This window comes from Pan paniscus, chromosome 8, assembly GCF_029289425.2.
Source record: "Pan paniscus chromosome 8, NHGRI_mPanPan1-v2.0_pri, whole genome shotgun sequence".
Classification (NCBI taxonomy): domain Eukaryota; kingdom Metazoa; phylum Chordata; class Mammalia; order Primates; family Hominidae; genus Pan; species Pan paniscus.
The window spans coordinates 35,669,393-35,689,625 of record NC_073257.2 but is presented as its reverse complement, the minus strand read 5'-3'; the positions used below and the strand labels follow the sequence as shown (position 1 = coordinate 35,689,625).

At 40.5% G+C, this 20,233-nt stretch overlaps 1 protein-coding gene across 6 annotated transcripts in view; it reads right to left on the bottom strand.

The window, feature by feature from the left end:
• Nucleotides 1-20,233, bottom strand: part of ARMC3 (armadillo repeat containing 3) — a 193,436-nt gene that overhangs the window by 31,671 nt on the left and 141,532 nt on the right. For all 6 annotated transcript variants that reach the window (XM_055092481.3, XM_003821393.5, XM_003821394.5 and 3 more), the window contains 5 exons: nucleotides 10,183-10,432; nucleotides 6,535-6,671; nucleotides 5,222-5,390; nucleotides 1,647-1,744; nucleotides 259-357 (listed from right to left, as the gene is read on the bottom strand). In XM_055092481.3, coding sequence (XP_054948456.1) covers nucleotides 259-357; nucleotides 1,647-1,744; nucleotides 5,222-5,390; nucleotides 6,535-6,671; nucleotides 10,183-10,432 — 753 coding nt within the window. The remainder of the gene's footprint in view (nucleotides 1-258; nucleotides 358-1,646; nucleotides 1,745-5,221; nucleotides 5,391-6,534; nucleotides 6,672-10,182; nucleotides 10,433-20,233) is intronic.

Genomic DNA, 20,233 nt, shown 5'->3' with positions numbered 1-20,233 from the left:
GGAAACGAAACCCACACAGACACTAAGTCATGTGGCCCAAATCACTGCAGGTCCACAGGGCGAAATAGAAGGTGAAACCAGATTTCCTGGCTCCTATTCCAGAGATCTTTCCCATAGCAATGTAAAAGGCAATTATGCAATTGTATTACCATAAGAAGAATAAAAATCAAGTTGCCCAAATCTAAAATCTAAAACATTTTTTCACACTCAAATTAAAGGGGAAGTTATTTGCATACAGATAAAACATCATTTTCTTACTTGTTCTTCTCTTTACTTGATCTTCTTAAGGAAGATGAAGAAGAAATACTTCGTCCATAACCAACATCTGATTTATCTTCCATAGATGAAGGTGGAGAACTAAAATTTTACACATTTAAAATTATATATAGATTAAAATTATTTGTCAACAGATTGTTTTATTCCACGAAACAGATTTTTTTCTGAAAGTCATAACTGAAGCTGACTTTTAACAGTGACATACTGTTTTTAAAGTATAAAGGAGAAGTCATTTTTTCTTTGTTTGTTTTTTGAGACAGGATCTCACTCTATCGCCCAGGCTGGAGTGCAGTGGTGCGATGATGGCTCACTGCAGCCTTGACCTCCGGGGCTCAAGCGATCCTCCCACCTCAGTCCCCCAAGTAGCTGGGACTACAGGCATGTGCTACCATACCCGACTAATTTTTGTATTTTTTGTATAGATGGGGTTTCACCGTGTTGCCCAAGCTGCTCTCAAACTCCTGAGCTCAAAGGATCCGCCTGCATCAACCTCACAAAGGGTTGGGATTATAGGCATGAGCCACTGCAAAAAGACTATTATAAAGCCTTTCATAAGCTAGAACAGAAATTATTTGTATAAAATGTATCACATAACTACTATATGGATATATAGATATACATGATCTCTCGCTCTCTCTCTTTTTTTTTTTTTTGAGACGGAGTCTCGCTCTGTTGCCAGGCTAGAGTGCAGTGGCAGTGCAATCTCAGCTCACTGCAACATCCGCCTCCCGGGTTCAAGTGATTCTCCTGCCTCAGCCTCCTGAGTAGCTGGGATTACAGGCATGCGCCACCACACCCAACTAATTTTTGTATTTTTTAGTAGAGACAGGGTTTCACCATGTTGGCCTCGATCTCTTGACCTCGTGATCTGCCCGCCTCGGCTCCCAAAGTGTTGGGATTACAGGCGTCAGCCACCGTGCCCGGCCATGGTCATTTTAAAGAAGACCATGGAAGCTTTAATTTTTAGCTCTATCATTTACTTCTTATTTCAAAGAAAAATGTTGAGTGGTAACTGTACTCCAGTACATAGTCCTGGAGAATTGTAAACATGATTCATCTCAGTTTGCTGCTATTTACACTTTCTTCAATGACTCCATGGTAAGAGGCCTTGACTTCAGAATACACTTGAAATTGACTGGCAGTATAGAGTCAAAGAAAGAGAGCAGAGAGTGCATTGATTTGCAGTGGTGGCTATTTCATGGTTATTCCATGTCAGGCTATGAGTTTATGAGCCAGTGTTTATTTTCATGGAGGTGCTAGATACAGGAGAAAAGAGTGTGGGAATCTTTGCATATTCACACGTTGGTGGAGAAACAACAACAACAAGCAGTACGTGCTTCCCTTCATCCCCTCTCCCTGCAGAGACTCACACGTAAGATTTACTGTTGATTAAGAGTACAGCCCGTAGGTCACTTGGTTCTTGTAAGCAGAGCTCCTTCAAAGGCAACAGTTTGGTGCCGGGATTTATCTGTGAGATAATTTAAGGACCAAAAAGTAGTATCTGCAGGGGTCATATTTTCGAAAATGAATACAGATAGAATATATTCTCAGCTGTTTGCGGTGTCTCATTTCACACACACAAACACACACATGTACAATATACATATATAAAATTAGAAATAGGAACCTGAAGCTTGTGGATGTTCTTGCCTTTGGGCAGGACAGATCCAGTTCCTTATCATCTCGATTGCTTTACACTCGGCTGTTTCATCCCATCATTATCATCTTGGCCCCTGGAAGTATTTGGATTGGCAAATCCATCTATATACCTAAGGGAGAGCTGACTGCCTGCAAAAGTAACTGAATACTGGAACAGATGACTAAAAGTGTTGTGAGTGTATCTAAAAGTAGGCTAGACAAAGCCCTGTGCAGGCAGTTTCACAAGCCTGGAGGAAGAGGGCTAGACTAGATCACTTTTGAGATCTTTTTCCAATTAAGTTATAGTTGAATCCCTTTCTCATCCAAGATACATTTCATGGTCCTTTGGGAAGAAGGCAAAAGAGAGCCTTTTAAAATAAGACCAATCCTGTCATTCTTCTGCCCAAGACACTGCCACAGTTCCTGTTCCATTCAGAGTAAAGGCCTTTAACCTGGCCTTCGTTAGCTCTCTGGTCTAGGGTCTGCTCTCCTCGCACTTTGCTAGCCCAGCTCTAGCTGCACCGGCCTTCCTGCTGTGCCTAGCACATGCCAAACATATATTCACCACACGGCTCTTACACTGCTTGATTCTTCTGCCTAGAAAACAACCCCAGATTTGCCCAGGACTTCCCCCAGCCCCAGATTTGCCCGGGACTAAGGTCCTCACCTGCTGCAAGTTTTGGCTTGGAAATGATCACCCTCTCAGTGATACCCACCTGACTGCAACTTCTAAAATTGCAACCGCCCACCTCAGGGCTCCCCAGCATTTCAGAGCCCCTCACCCTCCCTCTGCCCGGCTCTCTTCTCCCTCCATGGCACCTCTCATTTCTTTTTTTTTTTCCCCCTTTTTTGAGATGGAGTCTAGCTCTGTTGCCCAGGCTGGAGTGCAATGGTGCCATCTCGGCTCACTACAACCTCTGCCTCCCAGGTTCAAGTGATTCTCCTGCCTCAGCCTCTCGAGTAGTTGGGATTACAGGTGCGTGCCACCATGCCCAGCTAATTCTTGTATTTTTAGTAGAGACAGGGTTTCGCCATGTTGGTCAGGTGGTCTCCAACTCCTAACCTCAGGTGATCCACCCGCCTCTGCCTCCCAAAGTGCTGGGATTACAGGCGTGAGCCACCACACCAAGCCAGTGCCTCTCATTTTTACCCTGGGATATCATTTATTTCAGTATCATGTTTGGTGTTTATTCTCTGTCCTCCAGCACTGGTACCATGGGAGCGGAGACCTTGGTCTCCTTTGTTCACTGACGTATTCACAGCCTCCAATATCCGAAACTTATAACAATATTTACTGAATGAATCAGAGCATCCCCCTTTAAAAAAGAAATTGTCTCGTTAAATGTTTTAAAACTTCATGACCAAACACGTTTTGTCACAATTTTATCTGATCTATGGCAAGGTTTTCCTGGTAAGTGTTCTGCGATCGTTTTTCGGCTTTTCCCGTCAGTTTTCTTGTTTGTTTTCACCCCTTGGTTTGGTTTTCTTTTTTTTTCTTTTTTTTTTTTGAGACGAGTCTAGCTCTGTCGCCCAGGCTGGAGTGCAGTGGCGTGATCTCGGCACACCGCAAGCTCCGCCTCCTGGGTTCACGCCATTCTCCTGCCTCAGCCTCCGGAGTAGCTGGGACTACAGGCGCCCGCCACCACGCCCGGCTAATTTTTTGTAGATTTAGTAGAGATGGGGTTCCACCGTGTTAGCCAGGATGGTCTCGATCTCCTGACCTCGTGATCCGCCCGCCTCGGCCTCCCAAAGTGGTGGGACTACAGGCGTGAGCCACCACGCCCGGCCCCCTCTTGGTTTTCTTAAAGCAGCTTTGTCCTGATGCTGCAACATTCTCTTTAAATTATCGTAATTGAAGGAGATGGGCTTCCTGGGAGCAAGTTCTCAGTGGTTTGTGTGTGTTATGGGGTACGGCAGTGGTGGCAAGAGGTGGGGGAGGCAGAAGGGAGAGTAAGAGTCAAGTTTTAGGCAAGCTGTTTTGAATTATTCAAATTTTCTCTAGTTCTCCACTACCACGATGGAGTGCTTCCTGCAACCGGGGCTCAGTGATGTGACTTATGGCCCTGTCTCCTCTGCTTCTTGGAACCAAATTGGTCCAAGAAGGCTTCTGCTGTCAGCCTCACTCCCCGTGTCCTGAGTTCTTGCACCTGCCTAGCAAACCACATCTACAAGTTTTGCACTTCTGAGTTTTCCCATGACCTCAGGAAGGATACAATGTTAGTGGTGCTTGCTTTGTGAGCTCTGCCATCTTTAGCCCTCTTGTTCCTGTCTGTGATTTTTTTTTTTTTCCTTTTCCTTTTTCTTCCTGCACAGCTTCTGCCTGATCTTGGGAGCTTTTGGCAACCCTTAAAATTGTTTGAAGTCTGCAGATCATATCTGCTTCCTAGTTTTGCTTAAAATGGGATTTGTGGGTTTTTAACATTTTCCCCATTCTCCTCACTGCTTTTGGTTTCCAGAAGAAGTAGAAAATACTGACTAAATCAGTCATGTAAAAAGTGTCCTTAATATTTTAATTTCTAGCTTCTCACTTCTCTCAACATTCATGTAATACAGATAATAGAGCCCCCAAATTTTAAATGCTACTTTTTTTTTTAAAGACAGGTTGGAGGGCAGTGGTGTGATCATAGCTCACTACATCCTCGAACTCTGGGCTCAAGCCATCCTCCTAACTCAGCCTCCTGAGTAGATCAGACTACAGATGCATGCCACCATACCCAGCTAATTTTTTTAAGTTCTTTTATAGAGACAGGGTCTCACTATGTTCCCCAGGCTGATCTTGAACTCCTGCCTCAAGTGATTCTCCTACCTCAGACTCCCAAAGTTCTGGGATTACAGGCATGAGCCGTGTCACCTGCTCCTTCTTTTATACCTTTTTTTTTTGACAGGGTCTTGCTATGCTGCCTGGGGTGGAGTGCAATGTCTATTCACAGGCACAACCATAGTGCACTCTAGCCTCAAACTCCTGGGCTCTTGGTCTCAAGCAATCCTCCTGCTTCAGCCTCCTGAATAACTGGGACTACAGATATGCATCACCAGGCCCACCCAGCTCTTCTTTTGTATCTTATCTGAAACTTAAGACTGCCTCTAGCAAGCTGATTTAATTACAAGTAAGCAGATTCTAGTTAAAACTGAACAAAAAATGCAAAATCTTTTAACTAAAGTTAAGAATGAAGTGCTGATTTTCAAGTTTCTGCCTGTAAAAATATAAATTACATTAGGTGATGATGAAATGGCAATGTAATGGCATCAGGATTAAAGAAAAATTATTATTGTACATACTAAACTACAAATAAATGCTGTCACTTACCCGACCATAATCATAGAATCCATCGTTAATTATGTTACTTGATGACAAATAGCCAGTCTGGCTGTATTTCAGGGAAAGATTGTTATTGAGCAACTTATTATAAGCTGCCTCACTGAATTTATTTTTCCGAGTTCCTGATACGTTAACTTCTTCAAGGATATCTAAAGCCCTGTCAATAAAAGCAAAAAGCATTATTTGCTTTATACAAGCCATCCAATACTGAGTCTCCATTTATATACCGACTTCAGATCCTGAAGGAAGAATGGAGATGGAGCTTAAAGCCTCCCCCACCCTCTTAGATAAAGTAATACTGACAGAATTATGAAGACAAATCTGCCCTTCTTAAGGATACATATGCCAAGTAGTAACTCATGTTCAATCAGGGGAAAAGGATGCTTTTGGGGGGAAAAGTTCTTTGTTCATCTAAAAGCAAAATTAGTATTGGACCTCAACTTTTTCATCTAACTAGACGATATATGCAAAGAAGCCAAATGTTTAGAAATTAATAAATGAAACCTGTCTATAGAAACTTAAAACCTGGGGCTAGATGTGATGGCTTATGCCTGTATTTCTAGCACTTTGGGAGGCTGAGGCGGGCAGATCACTTGAGGTCAGGAGTTCGAGACCAGCCTGGCCAACACGGCAAAACCTTGTTTCTATTAAAAATACAAAAAAGTAATCCCAGCTACTCGGAAGGCTGAGACAGGAGAATTGCAAACCCAGGGGGCAGAGGTTGCAGTGAGCTGAGATTGCACCACTGCACTTTAGCCTGGGCAACAGAGCGAGACTCTGCCAAAAAAAAAAGAAAGAAAAAGAAAGAGAAAAGAAATGAAACTTAAAACCCTATTAGCTTATGTGTTAAAGGCAACAAACTCATCTGCTTTTGGTCAACAGAACTGATTGGTGAGGGTGGTGAAATGCGGAATTCTGGTGAAAGGTTTAGATGGGTGGGAAAGAAATAGAGGTGATAGACACAGCTCGCCCATTTAATTTTAGGCTTGAAAGTTGGGAGACAAATAGAATTTGTTTGGCAGTAGCAGAAGAAAGTAAAAGAGAAGCATTTATCAAGATAAAGGGGTTAGAAGAAAATACTGAAGGTGATTTTTTTCAAGGGCAGTGAGGAGCGGTGAATCGGGACCCCCTTGCCTCCAGGTGGTTCCTTCCAAGCCAAGGCCCGCCCTGGGGACGTGCAGCGCTTCAGCGGACTGAGAGAGCAGCGGAGACTTGGCTTGAAATTCCTTGGGCCTAAAGAGTGTGCCTCTCCATCTTCTGCTCTTCATCTGAGCCAGAAACTTGAGATGGCATCCACTCACCCGAGCCTGCATAATTCATTGGCCGTCAGCTCGTCACCAGCACAGACCATCACTGCCCAACTGGCGTGCTTCCTCACTTCATCATTCTTGGAGCGTAGCAGCTCTACCAGGGGCTCCAATCCACCAGAATTTCTTAACTAAAAGCAGAAACCAAAATGTTACACATTAAGAGTGTAGAATGTAACTATTTGTGCTTTTAAAAAAATCTCATTATTTGATTGCTAAAAGGTTTTAACTATGTAAAAATGCTTCAGAATGTGTCTATCTTTAGGTTTATTAAATTCAGGGGTGAAAAATCTATTGCAAACCCTTACACAGAGGAGCCCGGTGTTCGGGCCCCGGGAAAGTATCCCAGGGAGGTCATCCTGATTTTACGTGGGACGGGGACTGCAGCAGGAGTCTGTCTTCTCACTGCCCACCTGTGGGATGCCCGATGCTTATTCACTCTGCTCCTGAACACTGACCGTTCATTTGGCTCTGTGATAGACAGAATAAGGGGCCCCCAAAGATATCCTCATCCCTGGAAGGGACTCTGCAGAGATGATTAAGGGTCTTGAGATGGGGAGGTTATCCTGGATTAGCCAGGAGGGTTCAGTGTAATCACAAGGATCTTTATAAGAGGGGGACAGAAGGTGCTGGAAGCAGAAAAAAGACACGTGATGGAAGCAGAGGTTGCAGTGATGCACTTCGAAGATCCAAGGAGGGTCACAAGCCAAGCAATGTGGGAAGCCCCTGGAAGCTGAAAGGGCAAGGACATAAGACACAGCTTCAGACTTCTAACCTCCCCAACCATACAATATTCGATTTGCATGGCTTTAAGCCACTAAGTGGTGGTCATTTGTTACAGTGGCAATAGGAAGTTAACACAGTCCCTAAGATTGAGGCTGGATGAACCGATGCCAGCAAGGACCCCCCATATCACTGTGCATGGCCACCAAGTCAGCACTGCAGCCAAAGCAACACTCAAGCAATTCTCCAGAGAAAGACCCATCTTTGCTATCTATACACAGTGTCTTCATTTCTCAAAGGACTGAAGAGGAGAAGAAAAAGAAAAGAATTGGATAGAACTTCATTAATTACATTATTAAAAGACATCACTCATGTATAAAATTATTCCAATCAGAAAAAAAAAAGATTGGGCAGAGTTCTTGTGTCATGTCTGAAATGTAATGCTGCATTATCTATGCGCCTGGAGGATAAAAAGAATGTTCTTATTCTACCAGCTTGAATGTGTAGTATCCTAAGACAGGATCCCTGTGGAATCTCTTCCACTTTCAGTCACTCTCATCACAAACACAGGGGCCCTGGTGGGGCTTACCTGTTATCACACATTACTTGGACAGCTTAGAAAGTTCACTTGAAGCATCCTTATGCTTAGCAAGCATAAGGTATAATATGAGATAGTAAGCTAACACCACATGTCCTTTAGGCAAAGATTTAATTTATTCATTAATTCCTCCATTTATTTGTTCACTCATTCACTTAACAAATGTTCATTCAGCATATATTATGTGCCAGGTATATATTAATGACATGGACACAGGGATGAAAAATCTCAGTTCCCTTCCCTAAAGTCTCAAGGATCTTGTAGTCTTTTACACAGAACCAAAAAATTCAAAAAAGGAAGACAAGGGGTGCAATGGGAGCATAGAGAAAGATGTACCCTAGTTTGAAAACTAAAGTAAAGGCCTTCTGGGGGACAGGAGGGTAGAGCTGGATTTTGAAGAACTAATAGGAATTTATCAGGTGGGGGAAAAGGGAGAAAGCGGAGAAATCAAGCAGGTATAGCTGTGAGAGCAGAGCATTCTGACATAATTACAAGCAGTGTGGCATTTCTGGAGTGTAGAGTTCCACCTGGACAGAGTTGGAGCTTACACCTTTAGGTAGGCAGGTGCAGGTCACGGGGGCCCCTGCAGATGGTGCTGAGCAGCTTAACATTCCCATTGAGGATGTGCAATGATGTGACCAGGGCCACAGGTTAGAAAGACAAGCCTGGAGCCAGTAAGGGGAATAGGAGGGGAGGGAAAAAAGTAAAGGGTCTCCTGCATATTCCAGGAACTAGGTGGGCTTCCCTGCAGGCTGCATGGAGGTATAAACAGGACCCTTGTTTGTCACTGTGCTCCTGATACCCAGCAGAGCACCTGGCACGCAGTACTTAGTAAATACATATCTGGTGCCTACCACTACCTGAGTGGGTGAGCACAAATGAAGTCAGTCAATGGGAACAAACAAGGGAGACAGAATAGAGATCAAGGAGACAGAAGAAAAAGATTAGGCAGTTGTTTGGGCAGACAGCATGGGCCCAAGCATGTGAAACTTGGGCTCTGGACCCAGATGTGTTCTCATATCCCTGACTCGCCACTTACCAAGTCTGCTTTGAGCATATTTCTTTAAGCCTCATTTTCCTCATCTGTAATATGTGGATTACAAACATACCTATCTCAAATGAGGCTTAAATGCATGTAAAGTGCTTAGCACTGGCACATAGTAGGTGCCAAATAAACGTTGGTTTTGTTATTTTTATGGGACAGAGAAGAACGAAGTCCCAGGCTGTTCAAATGAGTGCCATGGTGACATGAAAATGTGAGAAAACTGAGAAAAATAAAAGGATGTTTGCTGATTTAAGTCCAGTTGTATTTTTATTCTTTTAGGAGGCAGAGTCTGTAGAGATGCGGCTCTCCCTATGTTGCCCAGGCTGGCCTCGAACTCCTGGCCTCAAGCAATCCGCCTGCCTCCGCCTCCCAAAGTGCAGGGATAACAAGTGTGAGCCACTGCACCTGGCCTAAATAAAGTTTTTCTGAAGATTTAATAGGATCACCATAAATTATCAAGGACATTTTAATATAATAGATTTTCAGATAAATGCAATTGTATGTTTTAAAAATAAGAAATATAAGAGAAACACAAGAGTACATATAATAACCCACATGTATAATTTAAAGAGTCCTAGTAAAAAGCACACCTGTTTATCTACTATCCAGCTTAAGAGATGACCATTTCAATGACACCGAACCCCTAGGTGTTCCACCCAATTATATGCCCCCCTTTCTCCCTACAGAAGCAACCGCTTTCTTGAATTTCGGATTCAGCATTCCCTCAATTTTCTTTATAGTTTTAACTTATATGTATGCATGCCAAAACAGCATAGTGCTTAGCTTTGCATACTTTTGAACGTTACATAAATGGAATCATAAGTATGTATTTTTCTACGTGTTTTTGCTTGGCATAATGCTTGTGAACTCATCGCTGTTGACATGTGGGGCTGTAGCTCATTCATTTTCACTGACATGAGATTCTATTTTATGGCTACAGCACGATGGATTATCTATTTTCTTAACAATTGGACAATTTGTTTGTTTTAGATATTATTTGTTTAGATATTATAAACAATGCTTCCTGGTACACAGAGGCAACAGATTCTCTTAGGTATATACTTAGAAACAGAATTGCTGGGTTTATAGGGCATGCTCACCTTCTTTGCTAATAAAACAAACAAGACAAGACAATGCCAATTCGTTTTCCACTGTTTTACCGGTTTTGAAGGACTTAAATGACAGGTAGGTTCAATCACTTAAAAATGTTTCCAATGAATCCACCAGTAGGTACTAACCAGAAAAATGAGAGAACACATGTTATTAAAATTCTCACCTCAGTCCGGGCTTCAACGTCACATGCAGTTGCGGTGACAGCGAGAGCAGCTTTGCTCTGCACGACTGTGTTTGCAGAACGCAGTGGGCTGATGATGGCATGCATGATGTCGTGATTCTGTATGTTCAGGCGCAGGGGCTCCTGCATGGCCATGTTCGTTAATACTGTAGCAGCGTTGGCAATGGCTCCATCTCGTTTACTAGACAGGACGTTTATTAATGGATCAATACCATCAGCTTCAGCAGCAGCGCTGAGTAAATGAAGGAGAAATGAATGTGATTCATCTGAATTCAAAAAATTATCTTTGGAGCATGCAACTAAGCTGCTAAAACAAATGAGTACAGAAATACGATTTTAGAAATAAATTAATTTGCCATGCAATGAACCCAGAATTGAGTGCTAGTGATTTAAATGGAGTCTGGGAAATTTTGAGCTATGAATGAATTTAAATAATTCTTTTTCTACTTGTACAGCTTTTGGTTATAGAAAAATATATCATTACTACTTTTTAGAAACCTCAGAAATAGACGACTACTACTTCTTAAAAAAAAAGGTACAACCATTATTATTATTTTTATTTACTTATAAGACCAGGAAATTCTATTTAAAGAAACTCTTGTGTGATTTCATACATGAACCATAAAATTCTTAGAAAGTTTTCTTGAAGATAAAATATTCCTAGCTATTAAGAAAACAAAAGCCTTAAATAGTAGGAATGAGTGAGCATGGGAACTCCTGATTTAAGTTAAAATTCATTAGCCTGTCTTCCTCTTCTTCAAATTAGGTTGTTAATTGTAGGCAAAGATGAACAGGTTTGAAAGCAGCAAATCATTCTGCATGTGAATACTGCTTTTACAAATTAAACATTAAAGATCAAAGTCATGATATGTATATAAATAGATAATTTTAGTAATGTAGGCATATTCAGTTATTAAATTTCCTGTCTCTAGTATAAAAAGACTACAGTTACCATTAATATACTAACATTTTTTCACAATTAGATAGCCTAAATCTTCTTTTAGGAACACAGAATAGTCCTTGTTTTTGAGCACCCGGTTTTCCCAGGCAGTCTCCCATCCAAGTTCTAGCCAGTCCCTACCCTGCTTAGCTTCCAAGATGAAGCCAGGGTGGAAGGGCTCCAGACACCAGCTGTCCTTATTTTTAAATCAGTTTAAAGCTCACAGGTAGTAAAAATAAAAATTAGAGCATTTTAATGAGTGGAAGATACTTAGTTATGTTCTTCAATGTTTGGAATTGCTATAAATAGGAGATGTTCCAAGCAATAAGATAAAGAGAGCATCCTGATTTTAAAGGGAGACCCAAAATTCTGTTTTCAGAATCCATTTAAATCATCATAGTAATAGAAGTCAAGACAAGAAAAATACTTGAGATGTCAATAATATGAACATCTAAGTTTTTGACACATTTTTTCATTTAGGACTATATAATAATAACCAAAATTTAAAAAAAAACAACTGAAGCTATATGATTCAGCCCATCATCCTGTACTGTGATGAATTAAATTTAATTTGGTACTGTCACTTCAATTTGCTTATTGTGAAGGAGGACTCACAACCCCAAGAAAAGAAGTTATGACAATTATCCATCAGAGAGGAGGTAAATGAAATCTCCATAAAGAGACTGGTAGCCATAGGCGTAAGCAGGCTGTGACTGGGGCACCAGCTCTGAAAGAAACTGAACCACAGTGACTGGGCAGGAACGTAATGAAGAGGGACAGCAGCTCTGGAGAATGAAGGGCTCAGTTGGTGTCACCCGCGCAGGACCACCTCCCACCCTGGCTTATATAAACCAGTCCATCAAACACACCACATCCCACAAAGGCAGGGCCTTGCTTCGTTTCTACTCATTCTCCAGTCCTTGTACATTTAACCCTTCTTTGGTATCTCCCATTCTTTCTCTAGGATGACGTCCCTGAAAATTAAAATTTGGTTAGATGACATGTAACCAAAATTGACCTCTACAAAAATATCCAAAGGCCCTGTATCACTCACTATAATAGCCCGAGGGTCAGCATTTAATTTCCTTTCCTAGGGGATAAAATAAGCATTCTTAACATAATTTCACTTTTCATCTTCTCTCCTATTATTAATTGGCATGGCGTTCATTAGGTTTTATGAAAGAGGGAGAAGTTGGAGGTTCTAATATATTAGTTTATCAGAAACATCTCATATTTTTGCAATGGAAATACTGAATACCTTTTACAACTGCCAGCAAAAATGTTAAATTATACATATTTTCTAATTAATAATATATACTTAACCTCCTTAAAAATCAGTTTTTTCCTTTGACTTATTTTTCAGGTATTTAATGCAATCAGCCCCTTAAACCAAATACCTTGTATTTGTTAATCATTATAAACATGCTTGGCCAAAATGCATGATTCCTTTGTCACTTGGTGGTTTTCCCTCGAGAATGTTCACTTTTTAAAACATCCTGTAGAGTTAAGAAAGAGCATACAATCGCAGGGTACTTCAATGGCATCCAGGATAGAAACAGAAGTATTTTAAGTAAATGCAAACAATAAATTCTCAAATACTTTGTCTTTTGTGTGTACCAGGGAGTTTTTGGAAAACTAAAGGAGTTCGCAGGGTCATACATCATCTTTTTCGTTCATCTTGAAAACTAAGAAACGAAGAAAAATTGGATCATGGAGATACAGGAGTTTACATCAGGTATATCCGAACAGTCAGCCTTTCTGCTTCGATTTTGTTTCTTTCTTTCTCCTCTACAAAGGCATATTTTGACTTGGTTCATTTATATCTCTACCTTCTGCTCTTTTCTTTGCTCTTGATGGAGACAGTAAAGCGAAATGCATAAAAAACTAGCTGTTTAAAAAACCAAAGATTCTAGTACACAGTGGAATATAGCTTTTACTAAATTGAACATAAATGCCAGCACAGAAAGAAGAATCGTGCAGGCACAGCTGGCACAACCTGCATTATATGTACATATTTGCCCATAATTTGCTATATGCAGCACTAAGTCTAAAAAGAATAATTGAGATTAACTTATTATGGTGGTAAATTAAACTATTATTCTTACCTTAAAAAAACTAATTTTATATACAGAAGTAGAGTCCAGAACTTGTACTTTAAAAAACAAAAAAGAATTGAACAAAATTCTTTTGAAACAAAATTGTTTGTTTAAAAAACAAAAAAGAATTGAAGTAATTCTGTTTATTTCAAACCTCAGACATTCTGTTGTATTTTTCCCTGTACACAAGCTGAAGCCTGTCATATTTTTAAAGCACATTTTGGTTTCCCAAATAGTATAGCATTATCCAAATGAATGGGATGGAAGTCAAACTGCTTTGTTTTAAAATCCAGAATTATAGGGCCATATGTCATCACAATAATTTGAAAATATTTTCTGATATTTACTATCATTAGTCTCCATCCAGTTGGAGTTTAATCAAGTAAGAGTTTAAAATGTAAATTGGGAAAAAAACAAACTAAAAAACAAATATGGGAATGTATGAAAACATCTGTTTATATCATTTGATATACGTAAACAGAGGTGAAGCTTGACATGTCATGTGACATCAATCTATTAGCAAGTCCTGACTATTTTCCTCCTCCATATTTCTCAAATCTCTCCCTTCTCTCCATCCTCCCACAGAATCCAATTCAGCATCCTCTCTTGTGGGTTGATATAAATAATCTCCTAAGAGGTCTCTCCTCACCCCCTCCAGTCCTTCCTCCGTCTTACAGCTAAAGTGATGTTTTAAAATTATAATCATATTGCTCCCCTACTTAAAACTTTCACGGTTTCCCATTGCTTAGGATAAAGTTCCCAATTTTTTCTTTTTCTTTTTTGTTATATTTTTAAATTATGTTTCTAGAGATGGAGTCTTGCTACGTTGCCCAGGCTAGTCCCAAACTCCTGGCCTCAAGCAATCCTGCCACCTCGGCCTCCCAAAGTGCTGGAATTACAGGAGTGAGCCGCCATGCCTGGCCTACCCCCAAATTTCTGACATGACCTCCAAGGCCTTACACAAGCGGTCCCCACTTCTCACGCCAGCCCCATGCACCCCCCGCCCCTCGCCGCCTCTTCCTGTTGCTCCGTGCTCTAGGCTTCTCTTGCAGCCTTCAATATGCCAGGCTCTTTCCCACATCAGGGCTCCCCTGCGCTCTTCCCATTTCCTGACATCCTCTTCCCCCAGGACAATGCCCAGCCCTCTTTCACAGCTCAGCACAAATGTCTTTTCCTCAAGGAGGCACTTCTGGATCCCCAAAGGAGATTTCTTTTTAACATGAGCTCAGAGCATTTGTGTACTAAATATACACATTTCTTTTTGTTTAAAAATATGATGTTCTGGCATAAATGTTTACATCAGAAAAAGTAACAATTTAAAAATGTTATTTTGCAGCACTCATGAATGGAATTCAGCAGATTTTTCATTCAAATGCCCAAGCCCCACAATAAAAGAGCACTTACAGAAAGGATGCTAAGAACATCACTGAGGAAAAATTCAAACACAAATAGCGTCTATGGCTCACTAAAAATATTGTGCGATTTCACGTCTGTGTCTTTGCACTTGTGGTCCCTTTGTCCCAAACACCCTTCCCTATCCCTCTGGCACTTGTGGCTGGAGAACACTAGCTCATTCTTCACTCTCTGCTTACCTGTCCCTTCCTCTGCAAAGTCATCTGTGACCATCACGGCCCTCCTTGTTAATCACTCCCTCTGCTGTGCTATGTCTGTACCTGGTACTTACCTCTTAGAGGTAATATTTGAGTCTTATTTATATTTCCGATGCTGAGAAGATCAATGTATTTTAATTGACTCGAATCAACTCAAGGTGAGTGAGCAGAAATTCGCTGCAGGTATCAAGAAGAAGGGAGGGGGAAAGTGCTTAGCTCAGCTTTAAGTTTGCAAGAAGGGATAGGATCCAGCAACACTGCGATTTCCAGTTTTATCACTTACAGCTGCTCTTGAAATTGGTTCATTTCCTCCCTGCCCTCATGCTTCTCCAATTATACAGTGAGGTAATTTTTAGATGGTATTCAAGAAATAAAATTTTACACTTTAGACAACTTCTTGGGAATATATTCATCTCTTTTATCAAGGGATGTCTCTATTTTGTCTTTGCAGACATTGTTGACTCTGTTTATTTTAGTGTGCACCAGATGACACCATTTGGTACCTTTCAGAGTTGAATCCTTGCTGCAATTTGAGGTTCACATTCAACCCATCTGCAAAGTCTAGTAACATGAATCAAGGGTGACCTTGGGCAGAACAGAAATCTGCTTAACAGAGCCCACATACAGGGTAATATGTGGAACCCGATGGAACAGATGGTGATATTGGCAATAAGAACCTTGTTTGTTAACAGTGATTACAACCATTCCCACCAGCATGACTTTTCATATGTCTCCGTGAGTTTTGTCACACCAAGGAAGACATATTGGCGGCAGACACTCTGCAAGTGGTCAGGGGCGGTGTGTACGCAGCAGCAACTCAGAGCTGGCATTTTTAAGCCTTGCCGGCTGCAGGAAGTCTGAACAGGTGGAACACTGGCCGTTATGATAAACAGGTCTCCTGGTTATCACAGCCAGATTTGGAATGCTGTAAACAGAATTCCTGACTCTTGTTCCAGCCAGTTTCTCAACAAAGGTAATGATCCAAGAAGTGGAGTGTGTTTGCTAAATTGGTCAATTTCTGAGTCCAGAACAAGGATCATCCCGCCACAGCCCCACAGCTACAGGACGCTAGTATATGTGCCCCTAAACTCTGGCGGAACTCCAGGTTGACAAAACTAGCCAAGAGAATGTTCTTCTTTTAAAGAAATATTATTTAAGAAGTTTTTCACAATTAAGGGAGACAACCAATTAATTGTAGGCATATGCTTAAAATGAAGGTTTTAAAATTAACATAATTAAAGTAAAGCCTAGCCACAGGGAAAAAAAATGTGTTTGTATCTATAGCAAAATAAGAAAAATGCCCCCCAAAAAATGCTAGGAAATATGTGAAACCGAATTGATTACATCATATTGATGCACCTTAGCAGGTTTCATTTTGAGACTTTCAGAATTCGCTTTGATGTTGCAGCCGCGGTGACATTATGCTTTCTCAAAGAGAACAGCATGACTGCAAAGAGAATAGTGAGTGCTACCCCAGCACTTCCACAAAGAGCATGCATGTTTTTGCTACCGATTTTGAGGCAGTCAATCAAAGTCTGGGGAAATCAAATGTAATTTCCTCCCAAGTGACACAGAGCCTTTATTGACCTATCTGTTCAATCACAATACTTCACTTCCATACATGCTACCTTGTTTCAAATGCTAGAATGCCCTACTCATAATTAACTACCTGCCATCAGCAAAAAACAACTCTCTTTTGCATGGCTGACTTGTCTCCTAATAAAATAGAAATGATGGTCAAGGAGTTAGGATATTCATAATAAATGACTTTTGCAGCTACCAAATGTTTCTGTTTAGCCTGGAAATCGGCGTATTTACATATCTGTCAATGACAAGGGATACAATCCCAAAGTAATTAGAGATACCATGTTGTTGATTTTCTTAACTAAATAATAAGGATGCTGAATGCTCTAGTGCCACAGCAAACAAAAAAAAAATCCCTGCGCTTGCCAGGACTGGTTTATTCTCAGCAGCTCAGATGTCACTTTTTCAGAGAGCCCTTCCTTAACAAGCCCTGTATCATTCTCTAGGCCCCCTTCCTAACCCCGGGGTCATGGCCCTCTCTCCACATTGTGCTGTTTTAAGTTTACCTATACTGTAACAATTCTGCAATTACCATTTTAAAATTACTTGTGTACTGCTGGCCTCCCTGACTGAAATGTAGGCCTGATGTGTTCCTTTCCTGTGGTACCCCAAGAGCCTAGCACAGTGCCCAGCAGGTAAAGGATACCCAGATAATGGTAGAATCATTACCAAAAAAAACCCTAAAACAAAACAAAAAAGAAAAAAAAAAAACCTACAGTCAAGGTGGTAAGTTCCCTGTATTTTGGGGTGAAATGATAACAGCTGTACAGACGGATCACATCTGGCCCCCAGTGGAGGAAGCTGGATTCCAGACTCCCTGTGATACTGGTTAGGGGGTAATCTCTTACATGCACAAAATACAGTAGATTATATAGATTCATTTTTACTTGTTTGTTTCATAGTCAAAAAAGACAGGATGCAGAGAGACTAAAACTTGCTCAAAAGTAAGTTAATCAACAGAGACCGGAAAAACAAACACATGGTTTTCTGACCTTTGATTTATTAGTTTTTACATTTTTCAACTTCTTAAGCTTTAAAAAGTATAGTATTTTCAGGAAAACAAAAACCAAAAGAATTTACTTGCTTTAGGACATCATTCCTTAGGGAATGGAAAATGAGAAGGAGGAGGAGGCAGAGGAAGCAGAGAGGAGGAGGCAGAGGAAGCAGAGAGGGGGAGAAGGGAGACTAGGGAAAGGAACCCGGGGAAAAAGGTGGAGGGAGGGTCAGAAGCAAAGAGAAAGGGAAAGGAAGGGATGAAAGATGATTTCAAGGTGCCTACTGGAGTGAGTACAAGGAGTGCTGGAGGAATTCAAAGAGGTCATGAATTTCAGCACAAGGGAAATTTCTGGTGCGGAAAATGTGGAGAAGTTAAGGGTCCTGGCGGCACTGATGAGGAAAGAATGAGAGAAAAGTTGCCGGGGTGGAGAGTAAGAGGTTCAGCTCCTACCAGCTCCCTGGGGACCTACAGAACAGACCACCTCTGTGACTGTGAGTAAGCACCGGGCCTTGGTTTCCTCATCTGCAAAATGGGCATGACAATAATATTCCTTCCCCCATAGCACTGCTCTGGGATTTAATGATATATTCCACTCAAGGACTTAGCTTAATACCTGGCTGATAACTGCCAGCTTTCAACAACATCATCATCCTCTTAACATTCAGTGAGCCACAAGGGTAGAGAGTTTCAGATCATGGAAACGTAAGATCATATTGTAAAACTTGTGTGTGTGCATGAAAATTTCATTTTCAGACAATTTTTAGCTAAACAGCAAAATCTCCTACACCTGCAGAGCTGGAGCTGGGGCAGTTTCCTCAGAAATCCTACTCAAGCCTTTCCACTCAAGTGTAATCAATGAGCGGTAAGGACCATTTCCAGTGTGAAGAAAAATCAAGAGAAACGATTAACATAAAAAGTCAAGGGTTGGTAAAAATAACCTTATATAGGTTTAAGTATGCTTCAAATTGGAAGGGGGGGAGGAATCACACAATATAAAGATTTCCTCTGAAAATCAGTAATGTTGGAAATTAAACCTGAAAGAGTACTAGCAACTTTAAAACGCGGTTATGCAAATATCAGTCTCTGCACTGTAGGTAATAAAAGTAGCATGGACAATTTTCTAATTGAACATTTTATGGGATTCACTTGGCCTCACAAAATCAGTAGCTAATCAAATTCAAACTGTTGGTCAAGGTCAGGTGGGCAACCACTGACATGAAATGGGGATAGGGAATCCACTTGTTCTATTGCAAAATTCAGCTTTTCATTCTATGTTTTCCAAATTCAGTATGATTTTTCCAATCCAGTATAACCAAGGTTTAGAATAAGATTCCATCAGACAGGGAGGAATCTAGGCTCTAAGGGGCAGAAAGAAAAGCATCCACTCAGTAAACTTGGACAGAAATAATGCAAGAATAATTCTCAGGTTTACCATGAGGACTTTTCCCATTTATTTTATCTATTAATTTCAGAGGACTTTTAAGGTATTAATTAATATGTTAAATACATTCTTCCAGAGCTCATCCTTAATACAAAACAAAACCTCCTAAAAACGTATGAAATTAGCTAAGTTATCTTGCAAGATACTCATCTTGTGAGTATTCTAATTCAAAGGATCTAGAATTTTACAACAAAGTGATATAAATAAGAATGTAAAACAAAATCTATTATACAAAGTCAAGAGCAAAAAATCAACTCTAGAGAAACCATAATAGCAATGAGATTTCTTAGGTTATGTTGTTCAAGAGTATTACATTTATCCTATCTGGTTATATAGCACAGAAGATGTCCAGCTACCCGTACAATGAATGCGTCAAAACATTTGTAAATGACTACACCTTAATAGGGGACAAAGTCAAATACAAGCATCTGTTAAAACACACGTTTAGCAGTAGAATATTATCTCTAAAAGCACCATGTTGAAATGATTTTCAGATCGGAATCTTTTAAAAATGTTTTGGAAATATTATCTTAGGTACACTGGAGAGTGTTCCAAATTAAATTAACGTACGTTTCATTAAACTACAGAACAATCCTTCCATTACCTTTTTTGCCCCTCCCCCAACGTCCTCCTAAACGACCACTAGGGGTCAGTATGAAGACGCAGTTTCTTGCATTGTTAGAAAATGGAACTCTCCGAAAATGAAAAACCCTATGCAACAAAGACAATAGCTGTACAACCTTAGCAATATTAAATGCAACCTATACATCAAGTCTACAACACGAACTTGCATTTTTCAGGGGACTACGTTTTAATTTTGTAAATCACTGTGGATTATCTCTATGGTCAATGCTTCTTTAGTAAAAAGTATTCTGAATGACAGGATTACTTATGTAAGTGGGTCTGTGTAACTGGCCAAGAAGTGTGTTCTAAGAATAGGGTGTTAACATTTATTTTTCAAAGGGTGATGGGACACATGTCTAGCCATTTCATCTCTTCCTGTACAGGGATGGAGAAGGAAAAGTGGAACTTGTGGTTTGTATTTTGCTAACTTTAAGAGATTTCTCCCCCCTTCAAAATGACCATCATCATTCACTGCACTCAGCCTTCATTCCACCATGAAATATAGGCAATTCTAAGGAGAAACCATTAGCCTAAAATCAATAGAATAAAAGAAATGGTAACAATAAATACACAATACATTATCTTCCCACCAACTTTACTGAATGGGAGAGAAATTTTTCAAAAGGTTTGAAAAGTGCTTTCTATTTCTGCTGGAGAAACTTAACATTCCAGGAAATCATTAAGATCATGCCCCTCCCTGACAATACTGAAATGATTGATAAGGACTTTGGTCACTGTGAG